At 42.4% G+C, this 23,056-nt stretch overlaps 1 protein-coding gene across 4 annotated transcripts in view; it reads right to left on the bottom strand.

The window, feature by feature from the left end:
- Nucleotides 1-23,056, bottom strand: part of TNC (tenascin C) — a 74,697-nt gene that overhangs the window by 31,970 nt on the left and 19,671 nt on the right. For all 4 annotated transcript variants that reach the window (XM_052814802.1, XM_052814799.1, XM_052814801.1 and 1 more), the window contains exons 2-10: nucleotides 15,619-16,211; nucleotides 13,350-14,663; nucleotides 11,326-11,589; nucleotides 10,362-10,477; nucleotides 10,112-10,268; nucleotides 9,261-9,530; nucleotides 7,929-8,114; nucleotides 7,097-7,186; nucleotides 6,115-6,378 (exon numbers count right to left, since the gene is read on the bottom strand). In XM_052814802.1, the coding sequence (XP_052670762.1) occupies nucleotides 6,115-6,378; nucleotides 7,097-7,186; nucleotides 7,929-8,114; nucleotides 9,261-9,530; nucleotides 10,112-10,268; nucleotides 10,362-10,477; nucleotides 11,326-11,589; nucleotides 13,350-14,663; nucleotides 15,619-16,081 (3,124 nt within the window). In that variant the 5' untranslated portion in view covers nucleotides 16,082-16,211. The remainder of the gene's footprint in view (nucleotides 1-6,114; nucleotides 6,379-7,096; nucleotides 7,187-7,928; nucleotides 8,115-9,260; nucleotides 9,531-10,111; nucleotides 10,269-10,361; nucleotides 10,478-11,325; nucleotides 11,590-13,349; nucleotides 14,664-15,618; nucleotides 16,212-23,056) is intronic.

Genomic DNA, 23,056 nt, shown 5'->3' with positions numbered 1-23,056 from the left:
GGAATGCATGCCAAATATCGCAAACATATCCAAATCCAGACTGAGAAATCAGCCACAGCAGAAGCATGCTAAATCTCATCCTATCCAATCAAAAATAGGCTTGGAGGAGTTATCCATCTGGATACATGCAGAATTTTCAAAAAAGGGGGAGACACACAGAGACATCCTTACCTAAAAACTAGGACAGAAAGAACTTGAGCAATCTTTCTTTAAAGAGATCCAAAGGAACAGAAGGGAAAAGGACTTGGCCTTCAACATGCTGAATGATCTGTGAATATATCCTGTAGCACAGTCAGATTCTGAAAATCTGAGAACTGTGGAGATCACGGAGAATGTGTTTCTGATCACAGCTGCAAGGCAACAGGCAGGTGATTTTTCTGACATGCAGAATTATCTCCTCATTAGTGGAAACCCACATCATTTCACACCTCAATGACTTCCTTGCTTTCATGCTCCACTTGCATTCAATTAAGGGAGAGCAAGTCATCTACCACCATCAATCAGATTAGCACAAATACGTATTCAGGATTCAGTGTCTGTCTCCAAATTCACACATGTATCAGAAAAAGTAAGTTTTCAGAGGAGAAAGATCAATGAAAAATATTTTCAAATAAATGCAGAAATGTTATCTTGGAAGTACACTCTCAGGACAAACACAAATGTAATAACATTGTTTTCTGCTCACCTCCAGGAAGGAGAGAAGCCTGTGAGGCAAACAGTGATTTATATTTACATATATCATTGATATTCTTGACTTAGGTAAGGGCCCCCCTTAAATAACCAGGCCCTACATATGCTGTAACCTGAAGACAGCCATGTTGCCATCGCACCAGCACACCTGCAATGGTAACAACTAGCATAATTCTCTCTTTCTTAGTAAACCGACTGTCAGAACCATTATCTGACTGCACCAGACTTACAGAGCTCATGTAACAAAGCAGGAAGGCATGCAGTATGGAATCGTTAGCCTTCTGCAACTCTCGGCTGCTTGTGCACAATTAGATGCCAACCAGCTCTTTCCTATTCTGGGAACGGGCAAAAAACTATGGCATCAAGCAAGTGCACTGGTATTTGTTCAGCCTTAAGGTTGCCTGTTTAACGTGCATAGTGATAGCTGGGCTTTACTGTGGAGTATTTCTGCAGAAGACAAGCACAGATAGAGTGAACAGACCAGCAGGGAGGAAAGGGCAGCCGTACATTATACAGGTACAGCTCCATGCTGTGGATGGTCCCACTGGGAAACTGCCATGCACTCTGAATTGGAAACCAAGGAAAAAACATCCAAAAATACAAGGGAAAAAGAAAAAAACAGGGCTGGCATTATGGTCCTTATATACCAAAGATCCGTGAGAAAACCCTGTGCAATAGTAGTCAAAACTGGCTTCTCATTTTCTCTGATTTTACTTGACCAGCCCTACTGACATTTCTCCCAGATTCCTGCCAGTAATAGTATAACCACACAAGGACTTGGTTACTCTAATCTGAATGGGAAATACAGCAGCAGTTCAACTGTATTATACAAAAACTGAGGGACCAACCTAAGTGGTATTTTAATTCAGAATTTTGCTGTCACAAGTGGATTAATTTTATTGTGCCAATTTTGACAACTACATGGGAGGCTGCCGTGCACAGATTGTCTTGTGGGGCACATGTAATTATATGTAGTTACATTACCTCTGATTTTTTTTCAGACCTAATTCTGAATATTACCTTGGGTTTAATGACTTGACTCCACAAATGAATTTGTGGATGAGAAAGAGTGGTCTACGCTCTACACACAGATATAAACACACATATACCCCACATTAAGTTCATGTGTCATAGAGGAATATGTGGCTTTGTGAACAAACAACAGATAGAAAAATGAAAATTATGTGAATACATGGAAAATACTCTCATACTACAGACAGTATCAGTGTTCATTGCTTAACAGAATGCTATAACAGAAAAAGGAAAATTTGGAAAACAATCGAACTGTAGGATAACAAGACCAATGGAGTTCAGACACTTGACTTAGCAATGAGGGGAATAGATGGGGAGAAGAGAAAGAGAGCTCTAGGAGCCCTAGGTGGGTGGATGACAGCCAGATAGAATGATTCATGGTGGCAAGATGAATGAATAGTAGATGCCAAAGAGCTGAAAGATATGTAGAAGGGAAACTGGATGGACAGCAAACACACGCTCTTTCTCAGACTGGAACACTTCTCAATATCATTCTCTTAGTAAAATCTTCAGGCTGGGTATGGCCTAAATATGTCTATACTGCTGTTGCTAGCCTTTTGAGGAATTCCATTGTAATGCTTCATTGGCGATTTTACTAAAAAGAATGTTAATGTCCTGCCAGGACATTTCCCCAGTTCCTTGGGATGGAGCAAACAGTATTCTGTATTATTTCTTGCTTCTGTCTCTTGGATTTCATATATGATTTGCCAAGAGGGGCTATCAGCCAGTTTCACTGCGGAGTCTCTCATCAGCTTGAGCACACTGTAAGACATGATGGCCTATCAAGGTATTTGCAATCTTTTCAGACCCCTTTGGCTAAATGGCTTTCCCCTCTCCCAAACCAGCTGATTCAACTGGGCTTAAAGTGCCTGTGCATCTCTGAATTTCATAAAGAAAGCATTGCAATATATCACAAGCCAGAAATACTACAGTAGTTACCACTAAAAATCCTCATATTGAAGTCAGGTTCCAGGTACTCCCAGCAGAGGAATCAGCTGAAGAAATGGACAATCTGTGCTGGCAAATTTAGTTTCCCAGTGGTCAGCACTGCTTTTTTCCAATGAACTAGTTCACCTAATCATTCTTCCTAATGTTTCTTTGAGTTTGTATAAAAAAGGGTGGTGCAATCTAAGATGGGAGAAGCCAGGAGAGGAAGAGGGAATGACACACAACACAGACAAGGGTCTTTGGTAAACAGCATAAATCTTCTTAAAAACATTCAACAGAATGGAAAAGTTACTTCTCCAAGCCATGCTCCTATGTGCAACTCAATTCCAGAGGCAAGACAGTATCACATCCACAATTCATCAACAGTTGCTGCACAATCTGGGTCCTTCAGCAGAGGAATTTGAAGTTGGCGCTTGGTTTCTCTAATGTCCACTCATTTTTCTCCACAGGCCTCTCGTGCCTGATGTATTACCATCTGTCCTCCTCCAGGACCCACATTGTGCTATGCAGGCAGGGTTCCAGAACCAGAGCAAGAAAGAACAAAGCTGCAGTCTGACTGCTCAACTTCCTCAGAGCTGGTTTACGTGCTCACCCTACAGACTAGTTGTTAATCTGATGTAACTTTCTCAAGACATGCTGCCAGAAAGGTCCCTCCAACTAGTAAAATGGTTCATTTTCTTTTCTTTCTGAAGTGGTTCTAAACCACAACCTTTGTGCGATGCTGGGTGGGACCCCTAACAAATCAGTAGCACCCTAGTTTGTGATACCTTCGTTAATAACAGAAAGGAGGTACCTGTTGTAGCCACAGCTTCCAGAGGAGAAGAGCGCTGTTCTCCAGCCAATCCATACACCTTGATTTTATAGGAAGTGTTAGCTTGGAGGCCGTCAATCACAGCACCTAGGGATTCTCTGGGCAGGAAGATTTCTGCAGGGGGGCCAGCTGCCAATGACACTTCCTCGTACTCCACCACAAAACTACTGTAGACGCCTGTATTTGCATACCATGAGACACTAAAGCTGTGGTCTGTTACCCTTGAGACTACAAGGTCCCTCAGTGCATCTTCCTGCATCCCTGAGGCCTCTGGCGCAAGAAAGCTCCCAGAGCCAGAAAGCTCCTCTGGGTCAGGAGTCATTGCCTGCATTAGGGTTAGACTATATAGAGCTACAAAGAAACAAACAAGCAAATGGCAGTGTGAAATATTTAGTCTTTCCTTTTCAGCAAAACAAAATAACATTTAGCAAACTGTGCACTTTATAAACTTTACCATCTCTTGAATGCAGAATCATGGACATCAGTTAAAAAAAACTTTGTCACTTGAGCTGCACTTCATCCATATGAAGAGACAGACGCAACAGAAGGCTGCCATCCTATGCTATGGAAGATTTTGTGACATCTCTACCTGCTGGCAGAGAAGCCTGACTGAACCATCAAGAGGCTGGGAAGAATATAAGATGAAAAACTGGCAATCTGGAGAAGCAAAGGAAACTCTGAAAAGAAAAACTCTCAGCCTTTCTGCAGTCCCTGGCTCCCTTGTTCATCAGGGATGGCACATGCCCCTCTAAACAGCAGGACTGCCTTCTCCACCCACCAAGAAGAGCTAGTCCAGTCCTAGCTGTGCTACTGGCATTTTCCAGTTCAGTCATTCCTCTCTCTCCCTGCTTGCTCCAAGTACTCTCCCCAGCAGTGCAATGGACCTGAGGTCCCCCATAGCTCTGCAAGAGAGGGTAAAACAACAAGTTTGTCTGGCTTAGCCTGGGGACTTCAGGACCTCCCAAGTACTGGGAACAGGGATAAAGAGGACAGACTTCAGGGTGATGCAAAAGTAAACTGAAGAAGAGACCTCTTGTCTTATACCCCACAGGCTTACAGAGCATTTCTACCTCCCCATGCTTATGTGTTTGGATTTGTCCATCCCTACACAGGAGGAAGGTCACAGAGACAGGTTATATCAACTACTGCTGTTGCTTCTAAGGAGCCCACTGCAGAGAACTCTTTGTTTACTGGCTGCTCTGAGTAAAGACTTAAAACAAATACACTGGCCAGATGAATGTATTTATAAAAAAAAACCAAAAACCAAACCAGGAAAAAGAAGCCACCTTGTGAGACTTTGGAAGCTGGTGCTGGAAAGACCAGACTGTGAAATTCCACAGCATGTTGTTTCTGCCTTTTCACCGTCTATGCATACTTCTTTTGAGACCACTCAGTCTTCAGACAGATGGGAAAACAGCTAACTTTGGAAAAATCAAAGCCTGCTCACTCCTGCCACATAAACCTTCAGCTTCATTTTGTATGTGTGTGCCTCAAGGCTTCCTCATTTTTCCCTATATTGGTCACAGGTCTGACTTATGCATCAAACAAATAATTCAGTACTGATGGTTTTCTGTAGTTTACACCATACCATATAACTCTCTGCTGTCCTGGATTACTTGACTATAAAGCATTCAGAGGTTCTGCTGGCATGAACACTACCAAGGAATATGAAACCGGTTTTGATCAGTTAAGCTATATAGTTATTAATTTGTAAAATCCAGAACTTCTTGCATGAGTTTACCTCATAGATGGTCTTTTGGGGAGAAAAGGATAAACACCTTTCTATCTGCTAAGGACAATAATTGTAGCCCAGCTGATTCTGATTTCAGTGTCTCTGCTTGCTTACAGCAGTTAAGGCTTTGCCTCACAGGATTCAGCCTGAAGGCATGCAAAGATTCAGGACTCCTTTGTGTTCTATACCGAGATATAATTCTGTATGCAACAAGCTTTGAGACAAAACGTCTCACAAAGAATAAAATCTTGTTCAATAACTAGTCCACCCGTACTGGTTAATTGGAGTGGTTTGTACAAAAATGAGATGGCAGAAATGGACCCCTTCTTTGTAGACAAACGTAACAGTCACGGTATCCAATGGAAACGGTGACTGTGACCAGATTTGTGGTGGTAGCCTTTCTCGCTTTTGGATGAGAAAACTGAAAAAGGGCAACATCAGAGCCCTGTTGACCCTGCTGAAACATGATGGGTGGCAGCATGCTGTGAAGAGAATTCATTAGGCAGAAACAAGCAATGTTAAACACATTCTTGTTGCTCTTCCTCTTAGTTTTTGGCTGTAGAAAACAAAACAAGATGTAATGCACAAAAAAGCAACCTCATTTAAAACAAAAGATGAGGTCTGCATTTCCTGCAGGACAAATAGCTGCGTTGTTTGTGAGTCTTCTCAAAGGATAAGCAAGAAATCATTGAGAACATGGAGCTAAACACAGTAGGTAGGGAAATACACAGCTATCCCTCAGTTAAGTCTATCATGCTAGACGGAGCTAAGTCTGCTCTGCAGGCAGTTGATGTTTTAAAGCAGTTCCCCAGACATGGCTTACAAAGCCAGGGAAGTTGTACTTGGGCTAGACATTGCCCAATGACCTGGTGCACAGCACTTATCAAAAGCTGTTACTCACCAGTCGAACCCTTGACAGTTGTGGGTTTGCTTTTGTGTCGGCCTTTCTCCGCCACCAGACTAATGGTGTATTCTGTCCCTGCATCCAGTCCTCGCAGGATAAAAGAGGTGCTGTCTACGGGGATCTCCACTTCGTTCTTCCTTCCAGAGGGGCTAACGTAAATGAGGCGATAACGATCAAACTTGGCCACTGGTCTTCTCCAGCGAAGGGATAAGGTGGTTTCAGTGGGGTCACTGACTTCCAAGTCCTTGGGGTTATCGAGATCTACAGGTTAAAAAAGCAAAGTTGAGGTGTCTCTGAACTGCCCTGGGACAGTTCTTCAGGCATCTGTAGACAGAGTAACATCTATACTGGATGTCTAGCAACAGATCAGAGTCTCATCCACCTTTTGGAGCTTTTGAAGCCCCGTTGCTTGATATAGATAGAGGATGATGAAGTTCTCTTTTACAGACGAAGCACACTAGAACAAATTTCCCCCACATACACTCACTTCAGCAGGCACTGCATGGAGGAGAAGCAGAATTTAAGCCTTCAGAGAATTTACCTAGGAAAAGGGGGATATTGTGAGAAAAATCCTGGATTTGAAGGGCAGTCAGGACTATTGCAACCACTGAGGTTGCTCTCTTTGTCAGATAAACCTTTTGGCCATAACTACCATTCCTGCCAGAAACCCTTACAATTAGAGGATGGCCAGAGTAATCAGTGTAAGCATAATTACCATTAAGGAGCTCACCTGGAGATGAAATTCCCAGAACACTAAGAGATCCTCATACAGGAAAAAGAAGCCGGATTCAGAGGTCAAGATCTTTGGGGAAATGTTTTTAGTTTCACTTGAGGGGAAATGTCCCATTGGTACCAAAATGAAATTAAGAACTTTCTAAAGTACTTCTTACAGCATTACTTGGAAATGACAGAAACATCAGAGTGGCTCCACCTGACTTGCTGCTTCCTCCAGAGCACAAAGGGGGATCAAGCTACTCACCAGTGCCAGCATTAATGGTAGCAGGAGCACTTTCCCTGTCCTGTCTCACTGCTGTCACTCCAATGCCATATTCAGTTCCAGGCCTCAAACCTAAGAGATGAGGAATAGAAGTATGAGCTCCTGTCCATGGAATGTGTCTGCAGGCATTTGTTTAAATAAGGAAGCCTGAATGTATGCAAGGTAACATACATGCTTTCTTGTGTATGCAAAGAATCAAGGTTTCAGTTGACCCTCCAGCTGACCTGATGTTAATAAATCTTTTTACATGTACATGCCAAAGGATAAAGATTATGGCTGACTGAGATTGCATTTTGGACACTGCAAATGCATAATCAGAGATAGCTTCTACTTTCAAGACAATGCAATATAGGTACTTCTGCCAAAGAAAAGCAGGAAGACATCCATGTGACATGGAGAAAGTACCGTTATCTAGCCTTGCAGGCTTGTAAGGCAACTTGCAGGAACACAGAAAAGTTGCAGACTGGCATCAGTAAATACCATACCTAGCACACACAAAAACCTTTTGAACTCAGGCATGTGAAGCCATCTCCACAAAGACATGTAGCTACCTAGAACTCATGGAACAGACTAACAGGATTCGGAGATGCACATGAAAGTGAAATGGCTACATACCTTCTGTTAGCTAGTTATCCATCTGCAGGCGTGTAAATATATATCACATCTATTTTAATTTAATGCTTGTACTCAAAATGCACAACCTCTGCTTGTACCTCTTATGTATAGTGACCAGAAGGGCATTTTTCACTACGCTACTGTGCTCTAGGGTGATGGCAGTGGCATGACATTAACAACAATCTCTCCATTCCCCTACCTGTCAGTGTAGCTCTGGTTGTTGCCTGGTTGCCCTTTGGCACTGTGATCTCAGCATGGTCTCCACCAGAGATGGGAGCAAACTTAATTCGATAGTTATCAATATTTGCATGGCTGTTCTTCCACTCCAAAGTAATGCTATTGTCTGTCTGTGACACCCGCTTCAGGTTTCTTGGAGCATCCAAGTCTGTAATCAATCAACCGATAAATAAATAAATGAATAAATAAATAGGAATCATTCTCTTCTGACAGCAGTCTCTTATAACCGTACTTTTTGGAAGGTGAAATGATCCATAAAGCTGAAGTTAAGTTTCCTTTCACATGACACCACTATGTTCTTAACTACATCAAGCAGATTTCTTTTAGCATGAAGTGGAGAGTTCGCTAGCTTTGGGGTAAACAACAGTGGAAGAAATTCAACTTTCATCTCCTGAGACAAAAATAAAATTTTCAATTTTAGTAGTTATTTTTTATTACAAAATAGGCTTCTGGAAAAACATATTTTGATGAAAATATTGGTTTTCCTTTATAAGTACCTCAGCTTTCAAAAGGAAAAAGGCTGCTAAGAAAAAAGAATTTATCATCTATAGAATTCCTGTTCAGTAAATATCTTGCATTCACGGCCAAAAATAACTCATAAGTCTCAAAACAAAAAGTGAGTATTATGTAGAAATTCAATGGGCTTTCACTGTTCACACCTATAGCAGACTCAAATCCTGCTCTGAATGAACAACTACATTTTAGGATGAAAAGGGAGGTAATTCTCTGTGTACCATTTACTCAGCTCCCTTAATGCATTAAACCTTCATAACATGCTAAAGGACCCACACTTTCATAAAGCATTCCCAGGATCACTAAGGAGCAAAGTAATTTGTAAAAGCATGACAGAAAACATTTTCAGAACTGAAGAAGGAAAAAAAGCAGTTCTCTGCTAATCTGTTATGCATTTAGACAAACAGAAATAAGGTCTTAGATGAAACAGGAACCATGGAAGATATTCAGCTCAGCAGACAGACAAGTAATCTAGAAGAATTTTTTTCCTGAAGTAGAGATTTAGGGTATCATGAGCAAAAGCTTCTGAGAGACTTAATAATATAATTCCCATTTTCAAAATACATTTAGATACTTGGGGGGGTCTAAATATTTTGTTGAGCCAGTAAGGTATATAAGGCACAGAAAAACTTTCTCCACTTTCATGTATCTTTGTAACAGTACTGATTCTGTGTTGATGCAGTAACTGTCAACTCAAGCAACATGAGGCAAATAGTACAGGAAGATTGATGGTGATTGCATTACCTTCCCAGAAGCTTGGATTGGTATCCAAGCCTCTTACCTGTGACAAAGACTTCTTTCATGGGGTCGCTTTCCATGTCACCTCGACGAGAGATGAGCGTCACTTCATACTCTGTGTGAGGCCTCAGGTTTCCAATAGAATATTGGTTTTCATCTTCAGAGAGGTCAACGGTTGTCCTGTCCCCTGGAATATCCTTAGGGCCATAAGTGAGCTCTATGCCTTCAATTTCAGCCAAGGGTTTGGACCATGTGATAAGAGCTGTGGTGTCTGTGACATCTTTTGCCTCGATCTGGCTAGGGGCATCAAGCTCTGTTACAAAAAGAGAAGACGGTGTTTTTTAAAGAAATCTTGCCAGAAAACTCATACACATTCCTATGCTTTTAATTGCTGATTCAGAGCAAAATTAAATGAGTGGCTTCTACCAACTGAAGCTTATATTCATTCACTTTCTTCCTTTACTTTCTATAGCTGTAAAAGAAAGTGCCAAATGGAGTCAATTAATCAGAAGCAAATTCATCAAAATTCATTAACATCAGAAGCTGCCAAAAGAAAGACAAGCAGGAACCCTAAGAGGTTCTCCATCTGCACAATAGAAACTCTCCTTTAAATAATTTCTTCATGCAAATATCACCAGGGTGAAAGAAATGCTATTTCCTGTTGTTGGACATTTTTGCTACCTTCTAGCTAAACATAAATTTCCTTTTCTTTTTCAAACAGGTAATTTGGAAAGGAATTAATTTCTCCTCACGTATTCTTCATTAGCAGCTCCACTACCCCCTACCAATTCACAGTATAGAGCTTGGCTTTCTTTTTGTTTAAAAACTCCCTAGGCTACACCAAACAGCAGTTGTTTTATTGGTGGCACTACACCAAATACAGGTTGTGCTTACTTGTGGTTATCACTCTGGATAGTCCTGGTCCTCTAGTATTGTTTTTCACTATATGAAGGGATACATTATACTGTTGCCCTGGTGCCAAACCTGGCTGCATATAAGATGTCTCTGGCCTTTTCAAGCTGCTGGTTATATCTCCATTATCATCCTTTTTCTGTAACACATGGAACAATCAGTTAGTAGAAACAAAAAATCCAGTATCTTTCACTTATATATGGCCTCTATACAAGAAACACTGCTTCCTTACCATATTACGGAAGACTAGCTCCCAGCCATCAAATGAAAAGTTCAGAGGATCCCACTCCACCTGGACGGATGTTTCTCTAACAGATTTGAATTTCAGACCTTCTGGAGCTGGCAGATCTGTGACAGAAAAAAAAGGATATCATTACATAAGCAACAAGTTCCCATAAAGAGGGCACTGGGGTTGGGACATCTTTCCACCACTATAAATATCTACCATGTAGGTATCTGCATCTGGGATGTTTAAAGCTTCCTCACAGCCAGTTATTCTGTCTTTGGAGAGACATTCTTCTGACCTGTTTTAGATGTCACCTTAGAGTAAAATGAATTTTGCCCTAGAAGTCTGGTTTTTTCCCCTCTTGAAAGAAGCCTAGTATGGACATTTGAAGTTATGACATGAATCCTGCCCCAGGTCTCTAAAAATGAGCACGACAGAAGTCAAAGAACATCTTTTGAAGCTGGGATGTTTAGATGTAACTGTGGTGTGCACAATACAAAAAGGAAGATGAACAAATGAACAGACAGGCAGATAGAAAGTAAGTTGTGGTAAAACACACTGAAGATGCAAAACAAATACAACCTCCATTTTAGTCAAAACAGTTTGAATCCCAGTGATTTCATATTGCTTTTTTACATGCTGCTACATTTTTATATTTTTTCAGGAAGCATTACCCGATTTTGAAAATGTACCTTATTATGAAGAAGGCAAGGGTCTTAATATACAAAGACCCCATGATATTCACTGGGATGCACTGCAGAGAGCAGAAGAGCTAGTGAACTGTACTTTTAACAGAGTCACTGGTAGTGGAAAAGAATAGAAAATGAAGTGCAGAAGGCTGTCTTTGTCCAGAACAGAAGATTAGTTGAAAATAGAAAATACATAAGAAATAATACCCCCCAAAAGGGATGCAAATAAATACATACTACGGAACAGACAAAAGAATGAATACAGGGAATATTAAACTCACATGTTGCTACTCTGGCACTGACTGGAATACTCTTCTTGTTTTTAAGGATTGCAAAGACACGGATAAAGTATTCTACACCTGGCTCCAGTTCATGAATAGTGGCGGCTGTCTGGTTTCCTGGCACAGTGAACTGCATATCTAAGCCACCACTGCTGGTAGGGACATAGGTGATGAGGTACTCATTGACGAGATTCTCATGCTTCCATTCCAGATTTACAGTTTTATCTGTTACGTTTGTCACAGTCAGCTCAGTTGGAGGAGACACTAGGAAAGGGAAAAAACCAAAACACACTTATAAGAAGTTTTCAAGGCTCAGAAAATAACGACTTGCCCAGTTTCACATTTTCCCAGAAGCAGTTTATAAGAATCATCTAAGAAACAGGGAATGGGGAAGCCATGTCACACAATTAGCCACTTGAAGAAAGGAATGTTCAGCTGATGAAGACTACAGACATTTCCAAAAGTCATGGGCCAACTTCTACTCTCACACTTGCACACAACCTGTGTTCCAGCTCCTCCTCTCATGGCTACTGCACAAGACTACTATAGCTGGGTCCCTAAGGGTTCAGATGTTTAATTCAACTGCCAGCAACACATGATTTTATAGCTGGAAGTCCTGAGGTTTGCACAGATTTTCCAAAGTAAAATAAAACGTGATTATTTTTGTGAATACTTTCAATAGATTACTCCACATTTGCACGTGCAAGAGCACAAAATGTGGCTTAAGAGTCTTCCAGAAGGAGGAGATGAAAAATGGGAATTTCTTTTCAAGGGTATTCATTGTCCTTTATAATGTTCCCAACCCCAAAGTACTCTTTGATTACTCTACAAAGATCTTAGTTCCAAAATTTCTCCCCTGGGATCTACTAAAGAAAACTACCTCATTTATAGTGTAATGCCTGTCATTATCTAGCTGCCAAAATTTTCTATCAATTTCCATAGAGTCAGTGGTACTGGGAAACTAAGCATGTGGCTTTATAGCTGTTTCCACTCCAGCTGATTCCATGATTCTACTCTAAGCTTTTGTCAGATCTAACATACACACAGACATATACATACACATATACAGATATATATATATATGTATATATAGAATCAAGTTTTACTTTAGTTAGAAAAAATCTATTCGGCCAACTGAGAGATAGCCAAGGCCCCTGTAATAATCCTGAAAGCTTGCACTGCAATATTTGCAACATCTGGCATTTCCATTGTGACAGTTGTCTCATACAGATCACTCAGATAGGACAATGTTATTTTCTGTGTGTGCCTTGCCTCCACTACACCCTCTGCCTACACCAGGGCTCCAGCTCAGAGATCTACCTTCAAAGCAAAGTCGCTGAGCCCTTGGAGTCTGTCATTGTATATTGTCAGTGCTGTGTGTTTCATTTTCAGCTCCTACAATAGTGATGGCATTGTAAATGCAACCCCCTTTCTTATTGATCCAGCCTGAAACTGGAAACCGGAACCTGGCTGTAAGAAACATTTGATACCCAGGCTCTTCATTCATGGACATTGATTACCTACATTATCTCATTTCTGCAAAGCCTCATTCTTTAGTCAAAATTTGGTCCATATTCTTTAGACTAATCCTGCTGAATACCCAGTAAGAAGATTCAGCACACATCTCCCTCTTCTCCATAGCTAGAACAGGTTTTTTCAGATACTATAAGAAACTGAAAGGTCATGGTGACAAATCCCAGCCAGTGCTACCTACAGCTCCAGTGACATTGTGGTGGGAGCAAAATTGGAGATAACAAATGGATTGCATCACCATTATCAGCCTGTTGGGTTGCTGACTACCAGAAGTCACCACCAACCGCTACACTATATAGCCCTGAAAAGTAAGGGAGCCCAAGAGCTTGCTACTGGTGGTGTTACTTCTCTGATTCAGCTGTTTGGACTATTATAAAGAAGAGTCACAACAGGGCCCAGCTAAGGGAAAGGTTCACAGAGCCTCCAAGCCTGCTGGATGGACACAGGGAATTACCCAGGGGAAGCAGTTCAAAAGGGACATTGCAACCTACCGTCGGAGCAGTCATCCCCCATGTAACCATCCTCACAGACACACCGTCCGTCGATGCAGCGGCCCACATTGTTGCAGTCGTTGGGGCAGGACCGTTCACGGCAGTCCTCCCCTGTGAAGCCCTCATGGCACACGCAGCGCCCATCAATGCAGCGCCCGCGCTGGTGGCAGTCGTTGGGGCAGGACAGCTCGCCGCAGTCCTCCCCCGTGAAGCCATTGTCACACTCACAGCGTCCCTCCACACAGCGCCCACGGTTGTGGCAGTCTTCGGGGCACCGCAGCTCCGCACAGTCCTCCCCTGTGTACCCCTCGTCACACACACACTGCCCATTGACACAAAGTCCATGGTTGTTGCAATCGTTGGGGCACCGCAGCTCGCCACAGTCGTCCCCGATGAATCCCTCGTGGCACACACACTGCCCATTGACACAACGCCCACGGTTGTTGCAGTCACTGGGGCACCGCAGCTCCCCACAGTCCTCCCCAATGAATCCTTCGTGGCACACACACTGCCCGTTGACGCAGCGCCCACGGTTGTGACAGTCGTTGGGGCACCGAAGCTCCCCGCAGTCCTCGCCCAGGTACCCCTCCTGGCAGACGCAGCGCCCGCCCACACAGCGCCCACGGCTGTGGCAGTCCTTCGGGCACCTCTTCTCACTGCAGTCATCCCCAATGAAGCCCTCGTAGCAGACGCACAGCCCGTTCTCGCAGCGCCCGTTGCCATTGCAGTTGTTTGGGCAGGTCAGCTCCCCGCAGTCCTCCCCAGTGAAGCCCTCCTCACAGAAGCAGGTCCCATTGACGCAGCGCCCGCGGTCGAAGCAGTCATTGGGGCAGATGAGCTCGCTGCAGTCCTCGCCGGTGTAGCCCTCCTCGCAGACACACTCATTGTCCACACAGCGCCCGCGGTTGTGGCAGTTGCTGGGGCAGAGGGGCTCGCTGCAGTCCTCGCCGGTGAAGCCCTCGTGGCACACGCACCGGCCGCTCACGCATCTCCCGTGCATGCTGCACCCCTGGGAGCAGAGCTCTTCGCTGCAGTCTGTGCCTGTGTACCCCTCAAAGCACACGCAAACCCCATCCATGCACTTGCCTTGGTCGTTACAGTCAGAAGGGCAGGTGGCCTGGCTGCAGTCCTCACCAGTGAAGCCTTCGTTGCAGATGCATTTGCCCTGGACGCAGAGGCCCCGGTTGAAGCAGTTACGTGGGCAGTCCGGTTCAGAGCAATTGGGGCCTTTCCAGCCAGGCTCACAAACGCAGCCGCAGATCTCGATGCTGTAGTTGCCATGTCCACTGCAATAGGGTGTTGTGTCCAGGCGACCTGTATCAATGATCCAGAAAACTCATTACTCCCCTTGGCTCTGGGATGCATTAGGCCAGTGTGGCACACATGACTTAAAAGGGGTCTGATTTTCCTAGCTCCCTACAGGACATAATTTCCAGAATCACCAAAGCTTTTAAATGAGAATACCTCCTTCTTTCTCCAGTGAGATTTAGTTTACCAGGAACACTTTAATTTGCACTAATATCAGGGAAGAGCCCCTGCCAACTACTTGGTAAATGAGCGCGCTGGATTCCTCTGCCCTTCTCAAAATCCCTCTTCCACTGACTGAGCAGCTTTTCTGACTGCTTCATTAGGGCATGCACCATGAAACATTATTCACCAATTCACTGCAGAACAGAAAAAGCCAGGCAGCATGCTATATCATCAACTGGGAGACCGGCTCTGTGCTTGGAGGGACAGATCACTACTGAGAAGACCTGTGTTTTCTCTCTTGTATGACCAGTGCCTTACCTCAGTTTAAAAAACAGCCGGAAGGATACCTTTTTTCCCCCTTCCCTAACTATTTGTGCTTGTCTATTGCCTTATGTCCTGCTGTATTTTTATTGGTTTCTATTAAAGAAAACCTGGAAATGAAAACAGTTACATTGGCAGCTTACTCAAGGGGACAAAATGTGGAGCCAAGAGCTTGGACTGTATGAGTTTTAATCTTAACTCCAACACAGATTGTCACCATGCCCAAGTGCCATATATGCTCAATGCCACAGCTATAAGGCATCCGAGGCAGACTTCCGACCCACAGATTCATAAAACTGCAAAACTGTGAATGAATGTATCTTGCAAGCTGGCCAGATACATTCCCAGTTTTGATTACATTTCAAATTCAACAGGTTGACTTTTGCTCGTTCTTGAAACAGATTTGAGTATCTACTTTAAACGAGATCTACAGCCAGCACAAGAATTTCCCCAAGAGCAGTTCCCCAGTCCGTCTTACCTTCTACTGCCTGGGAATTAGGACAGCATCCAGCCCCGCTGGCACACTGCTCCCGTAGGGAGGATACCAGCCCCTCCAGTTCCTCTAGTCTGCTCAGCAGATCCTTAATGTCTGGGGCAGCTGCACAGCCACAGGCCCGGCGGGGAATGTTAATACGGTGTGTGAAGACAATCTGGTTCTCCTCATTCACTGTGTGCTCCTCGTAATTCTTGATGGGCTCAATTTCCGCCTTCAGGTCTGCATCACCGCTCGCTGTATCCAGGTCCACTGAGCAAAGGGAGCCAACAGGCAACTTAATGTTGTAGACATGGTTAAAAACCACAGGCTGATTATCTTCTGGCAAGGTCACGTTTAGCCCAGTCTCCCGCTTGTGCCGGATAATTCGCTTGATGAGTCCACCATTGACATGCTGGTACAGCAAAGCTAAGATCGCACAGGCCAAAACCTGCGTGGGGAGTCCCATTGCTGTGCTCAGGTCCTTTTCAAAGCTGATGGAGTCTTATATAAGTTTGGCCTTCGTAGTCTGGGGTAGAAATTGGAGAGCCAGTTCAAACCAAGTTGGATGTCTTTTCCTTTCCTGGCACACTTATTACCTGAAAGATGAAGGAGTGGTGTAAGGCAGGTACACCACCCAAAAAAAGGCCTATGGCACTGAATGCATGCTGGCATCCTTAAAGAACGTGGCTGGGGTGCTACTCAGTGTACAGTCTGACTTCACCCAAGCTGCTGAGCTTGCTCTTATATATAACATTGTATTACCTTGTTTTCCAGGATCTCAGTGTGCTTGTGAACAAAATGTCACAAGACACAAATCTTGAAGGAAGCTACTATAATTTCTGGTTTAGAGCAAGTATAGTGGAGTATGGAAGGTTTAACTGCCTCAAGCAGAAGACCAGGGCAAAGAAGCCTGCTGATTCTCATCTCAGCTGAAAATACTACTTTCAGACAGAGATAGGTAAAATAAATATATGTTGTGTTATGATTCAACTAATGTTAAAAGTCTTTATTTCCTTCACCCATCAGTCCACTGCTTGAAGGTTACTGAAGGCTGGATCATGTAAGAAACTCAAGGCATTCTCAAAAGCTGTATCAACACTACTAAGCTCATGGCAGCCCTTTTCCATATGCTTTAAATTATTCCAGTTGCTTGGGAATCTGAACTCCAGGGCTTGTAGCCCAATAGTAAGTTTCACTACACTGATGATTTGTCTACAGCATGAAGATAAACGGAGCTCTCTGGAGAACACTGCAGGTTGAAGGTTCTGGTGTCAGTGCTTATATCATAGCTAGCAATACTTTAGCATAGAAGTAGTGAGGCACAACAGAAGATGAGACTCCAACAAGGGAGACACACAGTAAGAAACAGCAATAGAAATACACATGTGCGCACACATGCACACAAAAAAGGGAGAGGAAGAGAAGGAAAAGAAATCCTTTGATGATTGAGGTCCTTCAAGAAAGAGAGAAAGCTTTACATCAATACAGGTGTAAAACCATCTTTTTAGCAACCAATACACCTTTTCACTAGGCAACATTTCCCACTGTCTGATCTTTCATCAGCTATAATACAATAGCTTAGCTATGATTACAAGCACCTGGCTGGGCTGTACTAGCTCTTCCTGAAACTCATTCTTTTCAATTAGCTTCAATATTTCCTCTTCCTCCTCAGTCTGTACCGGTTCCTTTCAAATGATATGAACCAGGGGAGCTGAAAGACATCTGTTTACTTCCATGCAGAATCAACCCTTCAGCATGTAGAGTGAGAACCAAAAGCAGCTAATGGACTCACTAAACAAGCGCACCTAATAAATGTCATCTTAGCATTTGTTTTTCTTTCTACTCCCAGAAAAGCTTGGTTAAATGGTTAGGTCAGTGACTGGGCTTTCACTAGTTGTAAGCTAATGAAATGCTAGTAGTGGAGGAAACAGCAATTTATTCTCTAAACACTACTGTTTTGATAATAATTCATTTGTCAGATGAGAGGCTAGCTTATTCCACCCTTCTGCTTCCCCAAAGTGTAGAGATAATTTTTTTCCCCATGCTATCCCAGCTGCTTTTGTGAAAGAATGACAATAACACATCAGACACTTTACTGAAGTTAGGTTTTTTGTAGACAATGTTGAGCTCACAAAGAGTGAACTTCACCCCTTTTTATTGGGGAATAAATCAGAAGTAAACAAGCAGCAGTGGAGGCTTTTTTCTTGTAATGAAAAAGCATTCCGCTTTAAGCCATTTCTAACACTTACCCCATTTGTTCGAATATGTCTGCAACCCCTGTCTGCACCAGAAGAGATCACAAGGTAGCCAATAAAGAATAACAGAGACAGACATGGTCCAGATCTCATTTGTGACTCAGGCCAATCCCTAAATTGGGTTGCCAGTTCATGAAACGTGTTCAGGACAGTATGTGAAGTGGGATTTTACTCTCAAGCACTCCCACTTGTGGTTTGCAAATTGCTTTCCATGCAGTGAGATTCCATGTGCTATACACTTTTTGCCCTGAGACAAGGTCATATAGCTAAAATTGGTACCTAATCCTCAAGTAGTTATTTAAGGGACAGGCTACTTGACAGATGCATCACCAATGGAAAATGGAACAAACTGGAAGCAGCTCTGTATCTAATTCTCACTGAATTTTAGTAAAAGTCGAGCATCAATTTCCTTATGGCTTTTGTAAATCCCAACCTACAAGAATATGGGCCTTGCCCAAACCAAGAAAATTGATTGTAGTTTTTATGATGACTGACGTGAGTTTACATATTATTTTATGATGGTACAAACTGATTTTTTTTAATATGCCTGGAAAATGAAAAACCTGCTTCTGACAAGAGCCACTGTCACGTTCTCTATTGATGAAAGCCACATGAACACCATTAGTTTTACTGGATACTCATTGCATTAGAGTCAGCCAAACCTCTCAGCCTACAGATGATACTGGGAGACTTAATGCATCTTGGCTGACATCCTTTTGAAGTTTATGAAGAAACATTGTGGTGATCTAGAAGAAGCATTCCCCAGTGTCTGATCTGTGACCTCTGTGTTTTGACACCTAGTGTGATATGTGAGCTAATTCAGTTCAGGTGTTTCTCATCTAATCTGTCAAGGACCCAGCATGATTAGCTGAGCTCCACTCCTAGAACCGAGATCTACAAAACAAGACACCTTTATACAATTATTTATACATTAGCCATATTTTTGGCTGGAAGAACAAAGATGACATCCTTCTCTCCAACTCCCATTCCTCAAACATATCTAAACAACAGCTCAGACCACAATGGACCACCCAGGAGCAGGCCGCTCTAGAGAGAAATGGAAGCCACAGCAACTGTCAGGCTCTGTTGTTCCTTCATTTTCCCCCATTTTCTTCCCTGCAGAATGGTTCATGTAGATTGTATTTTAAACCTGCCTCTTGGAGATATCCTCTCTGTATTTTCTTTGCAGACATCAGCTGATGGATTATTTACAGGCACCTAAAAGTGTTGCACCAAGAGTTTGCAAAAGCTGACCCGTCCCATCAGGAGTTTGGCCTTGCTGTAATGCATATAAAAGGAGCTGGGTGATGTTTGTAGCATATCTCTCAGATATGTTGAGAGGCTTGTATGACCAAGAATGTGTCCATTTTTTACAAGCAGTCTGTCTAATATGGAATATTACTCATCCTAATGAACTGTGCTGCTCATGTCTTCATGCCATCCTAACTACAACACAACTGCTTCAAAAATCTTGGCAATGATTATGCGGTTGGTCTGCAAAATATTCTGCTTGTCATGCAGAACCATAAAGTCTAGAGCTCGTGTTGTCCCAGTCTGATCACTGGCATCTTCCCACAGCCATCACCCTCATTGGGCAAGAGTTACCTTTTACTTCTCTCCTGTTCCCTTAGGCACGACCACAATATAAATAATAACAAAAGGTGCTGTGGCCTCTCACACATGTCTTAAATTTCCTTGATCTGGAGTGACTTCCTGAAGGATTGAATTTTGCAGCCCTGTCACTTAAGGAGTTGCATACTGGCACCAGATAAAAAATAGATCCAAGGGTGTATCTCTTGGAGCCATCTGAGACCTTCTGTGCACATCTTTGCTTCCAAGAACACTTAGGTACATCTGAGTACAGCTTGTGCAGGTACAGGCTGAGCCATGAAACCTTGGATCACTAACACTGGATGCACAAGCTATCGTCATAAGAGTACTTTTTTTTTTTCTTAAATTGTGCAAGATTTTTAGAGCACATAAACTTAAGGAGTGGTATATCTGAAATTATATGTCTAGGTGCCCAGGATAGAGATCAGTCTCTCTCTGATAACTGTGCTGTCCGTATCAATGCGACATGGGAAGAGAGCATTTGGCAATGGCTCAGCCACCATGGCATTAGTGGTGTTGAAATTTTGGAATCTCTGCAAGGAGAGTTGGGTTCAAGTTCAAGTCAGAAGAGTAAGAAGATAATACACATTTTTTTCATGCCATCCACAGGCTAAACTTGCTGTCTCCTCTCTACTCCTCGATCTTGGCTGCTAAGAGCATGTTAATATTCACTTTAGAGTTTCTTTGGCCTATTAAAAAATTAGAGACTATGAATTGAGAAGCTAATCATGGCATCTATGCAGTACCAGCTGATGCAGAAAGAAATTCAGGAAAAAAATTTTCCTTGTTTTGTATAAACTCTAACTGTAAAAGTTAGATGTTATCCAAAGAGGAAAAAAAGACTGTTTCTAGAAAAACACTCCTTAAAAACTTGATCACTAGCTAGTAATGCTCTTAATAATATGTGGTGGAAGTAAGATGGACTGTCAATAGCACAAAGGAAAGGAATAATTTTCATTTCCACTGGAGCCCTTTCATCTGAGGATCTGAAAGCACATCATAGTCTGGCTGTCGACAGCTGAAAAAATGTTAGGGTTTTTTTTTTGTTTAGACATTCTGCCCCCCCCCCCCGCCACCACCAGAACTTTTTCATGACCTTTCAATTTAATTAGAAATTTGTTTCTTAATAGGAAATTTTCAATCAATCTTGAAAAAAACCCAGAAATCCTGACTCCTGGGGAATACTAAGCAAAGGTAATGTGTTGTGGACACATATTTAGCTAACGGTCGCAAAAGTATTCCAGACGTCTTTAGAAGGCCTTGAACAGAATAAACAAGAAGACAAAAAAAGAAAGATGCCAATTAGAAGAACACAGGTGCACATTCCAAGATAAAGGAAACTTGGCACGAAGAACCTCAATTCAGCAGTTTATCTTAACCAATTAGGCTGAGACAAGTTCCGCATGTTTTAGTTAGTATAACCAATTGTGTCCTATGTTTAGGCGCGTGTACAGAGTTGGTAAACCAATTGTGTCCTATGTTTATGCGCGTGGACAGAGTTAGTAAACCAATTATATTTTGGCTTTTGGCGCGTGGACAGCTGATGTTTAGCTTGACAAGGTATATAAGCACGCTATTTGGGCAATAAAGGGAGAACAACTTTAACCGTATCGGTGTCCGGTTGTTACTCGGCTCACGTCTCCAGATGGGTCCCTGCAACAGTAATGTATGAATATTTTCCTTCCCCAAAGAGATATTTGCTGGAAACCAGCAGGTGTGAGAAACTAAATTAATGTTTGCATAGTTTGAAGTTCTAGTGTACCACTCTAGTCTCTCTTGCAAATTCAGGAGTGGCAGAGTTGTGAGATGATTTGTGGGTATGTGGAGCGATAAATATGCAAATAAGAACCCTGTGCAATTTTAATCAAAACAGATTGCAGCAATGAAGAAATGGAAGTGTTAAAAAGTATCTCAGCTGTCCTTCTTAAAGGAGGCAGAAGGCTGATTATATTTACTCAGACACCCTCCACATGTCATGACTTGGAAATTAGACATAAAAAAGGCAGGAAAAAAAAGAGAGAAAAAAGGAAACAATTCCTCTCTAAACAGATACAGCCAACATTACAGCAGGAGGGGATCAAATATTGTCAGCATATATTGGATTCAAGAACTTCTTGTTAAAATCTGCATAAAAGTAGCAATGGGCTAGATTCTGACAGAGAGGAAGACTCAGTTGGAGAAGAGCCATAGCCCTCTACAGAAAACACAAACCAGTGCATTTTTTAGGTTTGTTAATTGTTAACCCCAAAATAGTTTTCTGTGATCTGTTAACTGAAGAAACTTCATGTTTCAAGAATTTCCACCAAGGTGTAATCTGGCCATCTGTTCCCTCAAGACTGGGGTATCAAGCAGTGCACGTGTGTAGGCACTGGCATCATGTTATCATGATGTTCTCCTCTTTATCTATTGCCATACAGACAAAAGAGCCACATTAGGAATTTGATCTGACCTGGAATACTCTCTCTTTGCAGACACTGGGAATTTGTGTATTTTCTACAAGGAATACAAGCAGTGCTATTGCAGAGGATTAATAAATTGAAACTGTCTGCCAGAGTGCATTTTTACAAGGCAAGGCTTCAAAAGATGCAACCTTTTAAAGAAAAAGTGCTAATATAGCTTTGCCAAGAGCATGTGACTCTTGAGGCTCCAGGCATCTTCTCAAACACAAATGGATTAAGTCTGAAGTAAATTGAAATGTTCTCAAAGAAAGACACTGGGGGTGGGGGCTGAAAGTTTTTACATGGCAGGCCAAAACATGAACAGTTCTGACTTCATCATCGTTCACTGCTGTTTCCATACATTCGTAACTACAGAAAATCATTTTCTTTCCATTCCCAATTCCAACAAGGCAAAGGAATCAGCAGGATACTTAGTGTAGGTCAAACTACATTAAATCACAGTGGAGACCAGAAATTCATAAGAGTCCTAAACCATCAGTACTGAATCTTTCCAGCAGAAATGATCAAAGCCAAATTGTTGCTTTTTTTTTTTCTCTTTATTTACATTACTTTCATTCTAAGGAGAAGAATTTTAAGGCATCCAAATCTAGAGTAATTCACAAAATCCATTGTGTTCCCCAAGGCTCACAGAGAACGTGTGTGCAAAGAAATGTTGCAACTGTTTCAACACCAATTAGACACCACAGGTATGAATAGGTCCCTAGGATGCGAAGCTCCAAAGGGAGAGAAGCGTAATTCAGAAATTTTCTTCAAAGTCTTAGATTGACTGCATGAAGAGAAGAGGATCATAACTACTGAAGAAGAAGAAAGAAACTGATTCCCCATTCTTAAAAGTTCTAACAGATGAAATGCAGTGTGATAAGCTGTAATCCATCCAGTTTCCAAGTTTCACTGTGAAGACTTAACTCTAATCTATGTTCAAACAACTTCATTTCTACCTCCATGGCCAGTTCATGAAGAAAAAACATCCTGCATATACTCTACAGTTTTCTATATAAGAAATACTGCATCTGGAAAACCTGTAAACAACTATGGACCCGGACTCAGTGATCCCCCACCCCCTTTTATAAATAGCAAAATGCAAAGGCAGTGATTTGAAAACCTTTGCCACCCCAC

This window comes from Harpia harpyja, chromosome 19, assembly GCF_026419915.1.
Source record: "Harpia harpyja isolate bHarHar1 chromosome 19, bHarHar1 primary haplotype, whole genome shotgun sequence".
NCBI lineage: Eukaryota > Metazoa > Chordata > Aves > Accipitriformes > Accipitridae > Harpia > Harpia harpyja.
The sequence above is the reverse complement of the archived record's forward strand: the minus strand, read 5'-3'. Positions and strand labels throughout refer to the sequence as shown.